At 48.6% G+C, this 12,189-nt stretch overlaps 1 protein-coding gene across 5 annotated transcripts in view; it reads left to right on the top strand.

The window, feature by feature from the left end:
* robo3 (roundabout, axon guidance receptor, homolog 3 (Drosophila)) overlaps positions 1–4,627 on the top strand; it is a 79,014-nt gene extending 74,387 nt beyond the window's left edge. For 4 of the 5 annotated variants that reach the window (XM_030100901.1, XM_030100900.1, XM_030100898.1 and 1 more), the window contains 6 exons: positions 1,172–1,366; positions 2,101–2,285; positions 2,382–2,489; positions 2,600–2,770; positions 3,091–3,233; positions 4,004–4,627. In XM_030100901.1, coding sequence (XP_029956761.1) covers positions 1,172–1,366; positions 2,101–2,285; positions 2,382–2,489; positions 2,600–2,770; positions 3,091–3,233; positions 4,004–4,015 — 814 coding nt within the window. In that variant the 3' untranslated portion in view covers positions 4,016–4,627. The remainder of the gene's footprint in view (positions 1–1,171; positions 1,367–2,100; positions 2,286–2,381; positions 2,490–2,599; positions 2,771–3,090; positions 3,234–4,003) is intronic. The other variant, XM_030100899.1, reaches the window with a different exon arrangement.
* Positions 4,628–12,189: the final 7,562 nt, after the last annotated feature.

The raw sequence follows: 12,189 nt of genomic DNA, 5'->3' as shown, positions 1-12,189 counted from the left end.
CTCTAAAGTGCTGGGCTGAGGTCAGCTTCATACAGAGGTCAAGGGTGTGTGTGTGTGTGTGTGTGTGTGTGTGTGTGCGTGTGAGCGTGCGTGCGTGTGTGCGTGCGTGCGTGTGTGTGTGTTCTTGTAAGCCCACAGTTTACTTTAAATTAGTGATTGTTTATTTAATTATTTAAATTTTTAGATAGAAACTCTGAAGTCTCAAGCCCCCAACCACCGGTCCATGGATCTTCTGTTCCCGGGCCGCAAAGAAAGAATAAAATATTTTATTTTGAAAGCGCACATTTAAATAGAGTTTTATTTTGAAAAACACTTCATTTTCATCTGTGCTGAACTCCGTCATTTTTCTTCCGTGCTTCGTTAAGCCCTCATTAAGGTGTATTTATACGGACCGTCCTGCCGGTCCACAGAAAAAATGATCTTGTTCAAGGCCATGAACCACAACATGGAAAACATATAAAAAGAAATTCTACAGATGAAAGAAACAAAGGTTCTGTGGTGTGAAAAAGGTCGTGGAGCTCTGGTCTCAAGGTCACGGTGTCCTACGGCCCTCCATCGGCCCGGCGCCACTCCAGCCGAGGATCCGCTCAAAGTAAAAATAGAGCCAGTCCACTTTCTACAGTCCAGAGCTACGATGCAGTTCCTGGATCAGGACACTAGTTGGTGCTGTTTTTTTAACGCTACATCCATGCAGACACTGCAGTGGTGTGATCAATAGCAGTAATAGTAACTGTAGTAACTGGTAAATAGTGGTAATGAGTAATAAAGGTCGTAAATGTAAATCGCAGTCAGTGGTAATAAATGTCGGATGTCGCAGGAAATTGTCGGAAATGTGCCCGATGTTGGAGAAGAGCTGTTAAATTTCAGATTGTGCGCCGATCGCACTCTGTGTCGCTGTCATTGATCTGAATGGGTCTGCTCGGTCGTGGCTGCGGCGCCGCTGAGGTTCTGAAATGTTGCAGCTGTTTCATAATCAGCTGCAGCCTGAACACGAGTTTAGACCTGAAAACGTCTCGATCAGAAGATCGATGAGCCGTAAGGACGGAAGTAGAATCCCGTCAAATGCTTCATCGATTCATTCTGACCTGTGCGGTGTTTAATAAGCAGCTGGAGGTCAAAGGTCATGCTCATAGACCCATCCTGACCTGTGACCTCTGACTGCACCCCGCAGCTCGGAGGAGGAGTGGTGCCCCCCCCTCCCGGAGAGGACCTACCTGATGGAGGGCTGCGAGGACGGCCCGGCGCCGCCTCAGCGGAACGCCGCCTCGTCTCCCGCCACGTCCTACAGCCACCAGTCCACCGCCACGCTCACCCCGTCCCCCCACGAGGAGCCCCGCCCCCCGCCGCTGGACCAGCAGCTGTCCCGGTACGTGGACGGCCAGGACGGCGCCGCGGCCAAAAGGCCGCCTCGCCCCTCTGGATTAAAGAGTCGCTTCGGCTCAGAAAATATGTCGCCTCTCAGATTACAGCGGGAACTTGCGGAGGGATTATGGGTCTTGTTTCTGCTGTAATCCTGCGGCGGTTCGCTCCACGCGCACACTTTTCACAAGGTCACAGCTTCCATTTGGGATTTTAGTCAAAACCTCCATGATAAAAGTGACCAGAGAATCTTTCTGTGGAGCATTTAAAACCTTTTAAAGTATTTAAAGTCTTTTATTGTGAAACTTTACATTCAGCAGGAAACGCCTGGTTCTGAGATAAAGAGAGTGAAGCTTCATGAAGCTTCATCTGCTGTGTGTGTGTGTGTGTGTGTGTGTGTGTGTGTGTGTGTGTGTGTGTGTGTGTGTGTGTGTGTGTGTGTGTGTGTGTTTTTGTCTGTGTGTGTGTGTGTGTGTCTGTGTGTGTGTGTGTTTTTGTGTGTTTGTGTGTGTGTGTGTGTGTGTGTGTGTGTTTTTGTGTGTGTGTGTGTCTGTGTGTGTCTGTGTGTGTGTGTTTTTGTGTTGTGTTTGTGTGTGTGTTTTTGTGTGTTTGTGTGTGTGTGTGTGTATGTGTGTTTTTGTGTGTGTGTGTGTGTGTGTGTGTGTTTGTGTTTTTGTGTGTGTGTGTGTGTGTGTGTGTGTGTGTGTGTGTGTGTGTGTGTGTGTTTGCGTGCCCCCACAGCAGACGGTTGCCCTGCGGTCCGGTGCCGGCCCCCCAGGCGCCCGGCTCGCCGCTCGCCCACTCTAACCCCGCCCTGCTCGGCCCGTCGGAGGCCGGGACGCTGCAGTGCCAGACCCCGACCCCGCGCTGCCTGCAGAACCAGGGTCCGGCCCCCCAGGAGGACCACAGCGGAGCCAGCACGCCGGGTAACGCGCAGCACACACACACACACACACACACACACACACAGACGACGCCACGCCGTGGGTCAGCTGATCTGCATGCACGCTTCTCTCCCGCAGTGCACGGACGCCCTCCCCCCACAGACACGTGCACGCCCCCCAACCAAAAGTCCAGAGTGAAGAAGAAGGGCTCCAAGACTTCGTCCTACAGACGAGATATGCAAGGAGGTGAGCGAGTCGGCCGAGCGGCGCCGCAGGAAACCAGCAGGAGGCGCAAGACTCCCTGCATGGCTGTTAAATCATTGAACTGACTCTTTCCTCTCCTGCGTCTGTCTCAGACCTGCCGCCTCCTCCGGAGCCCCCCCCAGAGGACGAGCGGCTGCAGGCGCCCCCGGCGTGCACGGAGGCCGGCGGCGGCGGCGGCGGCCTTGCTAACGGCCTGTCGTCTCTGGAGAGGAGCGAGTTCAGCAGCCAGCAGAGGAAAGGCTCGGGACCGAGACACGGAGACGGTGAGTCGACCAGAGCCACGGCGGAACCACGGAGCGCCGTCCAGACCTCCACCCAGAGTCCCGTCCAGAGCGCTGACTCGGGCGCAGGAAGACTCGGGTGTTGAGGGGGCGGGGCTTCGTCAGAGCTCAGGCTCTTCTCTGTTATCAGCTGGACGTTTGGAAAAAGCAGCTTTTTTCCGGCTGTTTTCTCTCCATTCATTATTCATCTGCTCCTGTTCTGCTCCGTCGGTTTGCTTTTCCACTGCGGTGTTTCAGAATGTGCTGCCTCACTGAGAATGTCCAGGAAAACCCATGAGTGTCCCCCCCCCCCCCCCCCCCAGGTGAGGACCTGATGGCGTACGGCGGGAAGGCCGGCTTCCTGTCCCGGAGCCAGATGTCCAGTAACTGCTCCACCACAGGAAGCTGCTCGTCCCGAGGCTCCACCGGCTCCCGGGGGCCCGGCTCGGCCCGCAAACAGCACGAGGTAAAGCTCCGCCCCCTCCGCCTCCGGGTCAGTCTCCGCCCCCTCCAGCAGCAGAGGCAGGAAAGCAGCCCCACTGCATGATGGTTCCTCCACCGTGCTGCGTTTTTTGGCTCATATATTTCAGTTAAAGCTTTTCTTCATCATTCTGATCCTGCAGCCTCACAGCAGTGATACACACACACACACACACACACACACACACACACCACACACAGCTCCCCGCCTACAGTCACACACTTCTGGGTGTCTTTACAGCCGTACGACCGTTTTTATGAGAAATGTTCCCGACAGACGGAGACAGAGGACGTCCCTGTCCCTCGTCCCAGACGGAAAGAGAACCGAGACGCTTGTAAAAGACGCTCACACAGGCTCCTGTTGTCCTCCACACACACACACACACACACACACACACACACACACACACACACACACACACACCCTCCCCAGGACATGACAGAGTGGAGTTACACAGGAAGCCTGGATCAGGTTCCTTCTCCCTCATGCCGGCTGATCTTCCGACCTTTGACCCCGGCGGCCGGCGGGAGCTGAGGAACCTCGGAGCCGTCCTGGGGGGAGATTTATCTGCAGCACCAGTGACCCGGACCCCGCTGACCCCCCGCTGAGCCCTCCTTCCTGAGAGAGTTTCTTCACTGTCGTCTTCGTTCTGTCTCCAGATCAACAAACTAGAGATGAAGATTAAAGCTCAGATTGATCATTATTCACTCATTAATAGAATTGAAGTCTGATGTCGTCTGTTTGTGTCTCTTCAGGAAATGAGATAAGGACGGCAGGAAGCGCGTCCTCCTCCTGCTGCTCCTCCACCCGGGACCCTGAGGACCGCCCCCCCCCTCGGTGACCGTCCGCCCGGCGTTCCGGGTTCTCCCCCCTTTTTGCGCCTCCGTTCTGTAAATACCTGCCGTTCCGTTCTCTCCCGCTCGCAGGGAATCAGATGTATATTGTATTTATGAGAATTCAAAAACAAAAAAAAGTGGAAAAGTCTGTTCTGATGAAACCAAGTCTTCTTGAATGTGCCAACTTTTAGTCCAGATGTAAAGTTTGGTTGTTTTTTTTATTTTATTTTGTTTTCCTGCTCGGAGGCGTTTGAACTACTGTTGCACTCATGTTGTGATGAAAACAACAGACGATACCAAGCACAACGGTCCAGAGGGGGCGGAGCCAGAACTGAGTGGGTCCTGGAGCAGCCCACCCCCCCACCGGACCCCCCCCCCCCCACCGACCCCCCCCCCCCCCCACCCACCCAGGACCCCGTGGTCTGCTCCGAATGTCCCTGTTCTCCGGTTCCTGACTGACAGGCGTCATGAAGGTTTGATTGTAACCCCGCCCACTCTGAACCCCGCCCTCTCTAAACCCCGCCCCCCTCTGACCCCCGCCCCCCCCCCCCCCCCCCCCCCCCCCCCCCCCCCCCCCCTATCCGTCTGAGAGACTGTGTGCTGCAGCTGTGAGATGAACTTTACATTTATTCTTTGGAAAAATGAAGTTAAAAAAAATGTCTGTGGAGCGACTTTTTGTACTCTGGTTGTTTTGTAAATGTACAATAAAATCCATTTGCTGACGTGCTGCTGATTCCCCCACCGCTTACCCACCCGCCTCAGGTCTCAGCTGGTCTCAGCTGGTCTCTGGTCTCAGCTGGTCTGAGCTGGTCTCAGCTGGTCTTCGGACTCTGGAAGGAAATAGAACAAAGTGGTTTTCCTCTGTTAGCTTGATGCTAACGATGGAAACATCCAGAGCTGCACCGTCTGCAGAAACATGGCAGTTACCATGGAGACCTGGGAGGGGGCGTGGCTAGCTGATGCTAATCAGCATTGAAGGAGACGTGCAGTCTGCTTTGTCTGGGTGGAAACGATCGGTAAAACTGCAAAGGCTGCTGGGAAGCAGTAAAAGCAGATCTATAGGTTCATTTTTAAAGTCCTCACCCCCATTTCGTCTTTTATTATCGTTTCTTGGTGGACTTCTCGAGGGGTTTGTTTCCTCTCTGGCCTGAACGTTTTACTGCTCTTCAGAAAGAAGAAAAAGCTCCACAGAAACGGGAGTGAGAAGGTGTGAATCTTTTAAAAGGCTCGGAGGAAAGAGAAGAGCCGCAATGTTTTCTACTTTCCTGTCCCTCCTGTTTCACAGCCAGCCTGAGGACGTTCGTCCAAATGGACCAGATTCAGTCCAGAAGACGGAGTGTGAACGGCGAGCGGCGAACAGCGCTGCCGCTCCGCTCTGCCGCTGGTCTGAGGATGAGCGGACTGAACCAAAACCCCTTTTCCTGCAGCACCACTCGGGTTCCAGGCGTCTCCGTCACGTCATGTGATCAGACGCTTTCCTCAGCAGCACACACTCCTGCCGTCCGTCTGTGTGAAGCTGTGTTTTCTTCCCTGACCGAGATGGACGAGGTGTCGTCCCGGTGAGGGGCAGGGTTTCAAACTAGCACACTTCCACAAAGACCAAACATCACTGTCAATATTAGATTCAACCGAACGTGTCACAATTCCATTGACCCCAAAAAAAAGTTGATAACATTCATAAAATTAGTGATATTTGTAATGTTTCAAATGTTTTTAATCCTGTTTTGTTTGCCGATGATATAATTATATTTATTTAAGGTTGTGATTTGAATGAAGCAGTTCAACTGGCTAACTCTGAAACGAATCCGTTAAAATCATGGTTTGATGTAAATGAATAATTGAATCTGAGCAAAACAAAAATGATATTATTCAGGAACAGCAGAAAAATTACACCAAAAAGGGACAAATTGATGGAGTGGACATTAAATGGGGAACAGAAACCAAATTTCTGGGAGTAGTAATTGATGAAAATCTAAATTTAAATCTCACATAAGACTTCTGCATTCTAAAATATCAACAACTGTTCAAATACTAAACAAAGAAACAGCTTCTTGATAAAAACTCATCTCACGGTCTGTCCGGTTCTCTGCGTTCTCCCTATTTAACACATAGTGCTGAAGTTTTGGGTGTTTCCAGATCCTGGTCTCATCCTGGTTCACGCTGGTCCCGAGGATCGGGTGCTCTCATGAGTATTCGAGTACAGAAAAAAGAACAGAATGGGAGAGAGTACCGATGTTGGTATCAGGATCGGGACATCCTGTTGATGATGATGATGATAATGATGAAGATGATGATAGCGATGATGATAATGAGGATGATGAGGATGATAGTGATAGTGATGATGATGATGGTGATGATGATGAGGATGAGAATGTTGATGATGATGATGATGGTTGTCATGCCAAATCCCAGTCAGCTGGTTTCACTGTGACACGCTCCAGTAGAGTCCACTCCAGTCCTGTAGGGGGCGATCAGGATCTCAAGCCGGTGTCGTGCCAAAAAGTGATTCCCTGCCATAAAGTGATTTCCGGTCCGCGGGCAGATGAAAAGCGCAGCTTCTGTGGCTCTGCAGCAGTCTTAATTGGGCTCAAACAAGTTTGTTTCTGATCATCCAACGATGTTTATTTGTGTTTGCGTTTCATAGCCTCCTGTACGTCCAGTTGCCTTATATCGCTGTTAAATACCGGTAAGCTAGTTGGCGATTTTAACCTGGCTTGTTGTTATGCTAATAAAGATGTGTATGGAGCTGACACGTTTTCTTTTCTTTTCTTTTTTTTTTTTTTTGCACTAAAACTGCTAGATTGCTCGACAGAGTAATTTCATCCCAAGCAGTGCGTCGTACGGAAATCACTTTCTGGCAGAAATCAAGTTTTGGCTGATTCCAGTCCGCGGAATCAGCTTTTAGCAAGCATAAGCTGATTTTGACATTGTAATGTCCCTTTACTGATTTTTTAAGTGGTATAAAGTATTGGTTTTACTCAAATGTTGTAAATGTGACTCTGCCGTGTTATATTAAATCATTTTGAGGCAAAATATCGATCCATATGCAATACCGGAGGCATGAATCAGCTTTTGGCAAGCAAAATAAGCTGATTTTGACATTGTAATGTCCCTTTTCTCAATTTTCAAACCGTACAATGCACTGCTTGGGATGAAATGACTGTCGAGCAATCTAGCAATTTTGGTGCAAAAAAAAAAAGAAAAGAAAACGTGTCAGCTCCATACACATCTTTATTAGCATAACAACAAGCCAGGTTAAAATCGCCAACTAGCTTACCGGTATTTAACAGCGATATAAGGCAACTGGACGTACAGGAGGCTATCAAACACAAACACAAATAAACATCATTGGATGATCAGAAACAAACTTGTTTGAGCCCAATTAAGACTGCAGAATTGTAGTGAATGACTCATCAAATGAAACACTGAGAAGAGAAGATTTGAAATCCACATTTTTGATGATGATGAATGGACCCTAAGTCAGAGCATCTTGTCCAAAATAAATTCTAAGCCCATCAGGAAACTCAAATAACACTTTCAGTGTGTTTCATTAATGAAATTCAAAAGAAGATAAAGGTCAAGCACATCCCGGCAAACCAATTAGGCCTGGTGCATTATTCAAAAACGCAGTAACAGATTAAAAATGTCAGGAACAATATAAGGCTGAGTCTCAAATCGGCACTTAAGCAAAGTCTAAATTCAAAATGAATGCTAAAGCTAACTCAATACAGCAATTCAAAAAGAATACTACAAGTATAACATGCCTCTAAATGAGGCAACTCAATTCAGTTTGCATTGAATTACCATTAAAGTGTGCTATAATTAATGTTACTTTAATTTATTAATGCGGTGATTTTCAGTGTAATTAATTTTCTAGTTAATGCGTTAAAGTGACAGCTCTAATTTTTACTTTAGCTAACGACCTAGCTCTATTTATGCTTTGAAATTGAGAGGTGTCCCTTGAGTATTTTTACCTGTTGAGGCTTCTTCAGGCATTACTGTTGACTTTGGTAATTGCTCATTCAAATTAATCCAAATTCCAGAATTAATAGTTTAGTATTTTATGAGTAGTGCCGGGCAGATGAAGCTTCATGAAGCTTCATGAACCACTGTCTTTATTTTCTGAATCCACTAGATGGCGCTGTTGTCTCTAAGATAGAGACTGAAGGACTGGAAATGAAGCTGATCTGAAATGTTATTTGAACAGAAGCTTCATCTGTCGACACTACAGACACCTCCAGAGCTGGGTCGCTGCAGCTTTCCCCTTGAAAGGGGAAACGGCACTAAGCGTTGGCTGACTGGTTCCAGCTCTGCTGGGCCGGAGCTCCCTCCGTCCTCTGGAATCAGTATTTCAGTCTGTAAAACCACAGCATGTTCGAATCCTCTTCAGATTCGGACTGGCTCCGTGCTGGATTCCATTGCGGCTGATTTTAGAATAAAACCTTGAATTGTCTCATGGTGGGAAATTACAAAGCCACACTTTGATGCAGTGTTCCACATTTGATGAAGACGAAAACAGGCGGAGATTCAAATTATTCAAAAGTCAGAACAGTTATGGGCAGATGAATTTGCTCTGATTTATTGACTCATTTCTGTCTTCTCAGTTTTGTAAGCTCGTTCCATGGACCTGTTTATTTCCAACAGCCCACACACACACACACACACCTGTCTAAACTGGTAGCTGCGGCACGCTGTGCGCCTCACGGAATTAAATCCAATTTGTGGCTGAGTGGAAGAAAGAACATGAAGAAACCGGAATCGTTCACACGTCTCAACAAGCTCTGAAAATGTGCAAAATGAAAAATGTTGGAAGTCTGAGCGGGTTGAGATGTGTCGGCTAAACGTGGCCATGCTCCTCCAGATAGAGATGATCTGTTTGATTTTGAACACGAACAACATTCAAACATAGTTTTTGACTAGAAACTAAAGACATAAACACAAAATAAATGAAAAAAGAGCATAGCGTGCAGCATTAATGGGAGCACCGTGTGTAATGGGAGCATCATCATCATCATCATCATCATCATCATTATCATCATCATCATAGTATGTTGATCAGTGACACATTTTTCAGAAGAAAATCAATCAGATTAGAATCTTACAGGATAAATCTATGAAAGAAACCCAGAACTCCCTGAACGACTGCTCTGCTTCAGAATGTCAAACTCTGACAAAACGTCTTCTGCGGTTCTTTCAGTGAACGATAAGAGAAGCTCTCCGTGGTCAACGAGCATGTTTAGTCCTCATTACAGCGATGCTGCTCTAACAGGAAGCCGCTCTGTGAGGGATGCTCACAGCAAGGAAAACTGGACACTTTCATGAATTTTTAAAACCCCCCAGACAGAGTGGACATGGCAAATGAGTGTGTGTGTGTGTGTGTGTGTGTGTGTGTGTGTGTGTGTGTGTGTGTGTGTGTGTGTGTTTTGGAGTGATAGACCACCATTGATTCCCAGCTAATTGAATGATTATCACATTAGTATGCAGCACAGCGCTGCTGTCGCTCGGCATGAGCACCACCTGAGAGCAGGCGCTCTCTCACACACACACACACACACACACACACACACACACACACCCACCCACCCACCCACCCACCCACCCACACACACACACACACACACACACACACACACACACACACACACACAGAGCGAGCCGCTGCTTCTGAAATGTGTATTTGAGTCATTCTAAGAATGCCTGTCTTCACCGTGTTGGCTGCTCTTCCATTCTATTTGCTGACTGCGTTTGGCCTTCCGTTCCTCCGGCGGCTGAGCTAACCCGGTTTCACCACGGATCAATCCCGCTCTATTGTCCTGCATAAATACAGCCACTCATGCACTAATTGAAACGGAACGGTGGCAGCGCCGACCGCGACACAGAGAGGATTCCAACGAGAAAACTGAGCGACTCGAGGACAAACTGCAGCTTATTTCAACTTCAAATGACTGCACTGAAAGTAGCATGCAGGTGGTTTAGGTCTGCGCCGCGTCACGTTCGCCTCCAGGCAGCATCAGTACGAACCCACAGACTGACCAACGTCAGACCACCATGGACCACCGCAGACCATCAGACTACCACAGACCAGCATTACATCGATCATCACACAACCTCAGACCAGCACATGGACCACCAGACACCAACATCAGACCATCATCAGACCATCATCAGATCATCATCAGGATACCGCAGAACACCACAGACCTCCATCAGACCAACGTGGACCAAAACCAGACTAGTATAAGTGACTGCAGTCCACAAGAAGATCTGAATGAATGAAAACAAATGTAGGGTGTGTGTGTGTGTGTGTGTGTGTGTGTGTGTGTGTGTGTGTGTGTGCGCCCCGCCACAATAATTTGGACGAAGCAGGACAGACATTCAAAATAAGGTGACAATAATACCCCGTCTGTGTTTACATGTGGCTTTAGAGGGGTAATTATCCTCTGGGTGGAAAACAGGCTCTGAATGTGTGTGTGTGTGTGTGTGTGTGTTTGTGTGTGTGTGTGTGTGTGTGTGTGCTTGCAGGCCATGTCTAATATGGCTCTGCTGACATGCTATATAAAGCTGGTTTTCTGGCGCTGACCAGAAATCGTGGCGCTCTCTGCCCGGAGTGTGTTTTGCTCGACGGAGCTTGGGGCTTTATGTGGAAAACATATGGCCGTTAGTGAAGGAGACAGATGAAGGATAATCCCTTTGGCAGTCCAGCACACACACACACACACACACACACACACACACACACACACACACAGTCCAGTACTTGCTGAGCTGTTTAAACCGGGATTTTAATGCTTTTTATTCAGTTTTTTTTTGCTTTGATTTGCAGGTTTTCCTTCGTTCTTGTGAACCGGCTCCTGGAGAATGTTCCATTTTTTGCAAAAGGAAAACAAAAATGACCCCAGTCCCTCACATCCCCACATATTCTCCTACATTCCCCTCCAGCGCCAGTAATTATGGTCTGGTTTTGGTTTTAAAACTCATAAATTCTGCTCCTGTGCGGCTTCTGCAGTGAAACAGACAGACAGAAAATCACTCCTCAGCCTTCCACATTGCCGGCTTCATCTGACCCGACTAACCCAGATACAAGGCGAGGATTACTTCTGGAAAAAAAAAAAAAAAAAATCAGGGTGTAGTGTTGAGCTGCGGCACGTCAACCCTTCATCCTCCACACTGAGTCTTTGAGGAAATCACATTAGATTTACGGGGGGTCTAATACTCACACCGCTAAGCTGAAACGTCATGTCTGAAGAGTTTAATCTGCTTTAAGAGAAATAAATAAATAAACCAGAGCCGGCCGCTTCCTGGTTCGGTGATGAAGGGTTAATTATTTTCTCCCCTGGGTTTGTAATTAGAGGTCATGATCAGGCGCATCGTTTTCGGAGAGTAATCCACCCAGAGAGACGAGTCCTGAATGAGCCAACAACACCAGGGTCAATCAGAGACCACCCAGGATGGATTCTCTTATTCATTCATTCATTTATTCATTCATTCATTCCCTTTTACTCCACATGGGGCAGTAAAGAGACTAAAGAAGTCCATCCATCTCTGTCCCTCCATTTTCCTCCCAGACCAAACTGCAGCTGTCGTCTCTGTAGAGAACCCTGGTCTGGGCTCGGGACCTCCTCCCAGCCTGGTAGACCTTTAAAGGAATCAAACCGGGGGACCTCCAAACCAGATGAACCTCCTGAACTGGTCCTCTCACTGTGGAGGAGCAGCTCCACCTCCTGAAGTCTCCCATTAAGACTACTGGGTCCTTTGGCGGTGCCCCCTCCAGGACCTCCCCCTGGACCCAGACCCTGGGGGGGTGCTCTGTGGTGAACCTGGTGATCCTGGTGACTGGGCAGACCTCATGTCTCAGTGAGACACAGGCTGAAAAAGCCATCTGGTGGGGCGGCGTGAGCCCAACGCCACCTGCCAAGTCCCACACGGGAACCCTGTGGCGTCATGGACCTGGACCTGGACCCAGAACCTGGATCTTGGGTGTCACCAGGTTCTAGATGTTGTTAGAGGAAGGAGCACACTCCTCTCGCATTTGAATCACCAACGGTGCGAGTGTTTGACTCTTCCTGGTTTATTGGTGTGATGTTTTCAGACCTGCTTGTTTTTTG

The sequence above is a fragment of the Salarias fasciatus genome, chromosome 10 (genome assembly GCF_902148845.1).
Source record: "Salarias fasciatus chromosome 10, fSalaFa1.1, whole genome shotgun sequence".
NCBI classification, from domain to species: Eukaryota; Metazoa; Chordata; class Actinopteri; order Blenniiformes; family Blenniidae; genus Salarias; species Salarias fasciatus.
This window is presented reverse-complemented; position numbering and strand designations above follow the sequence as displayed.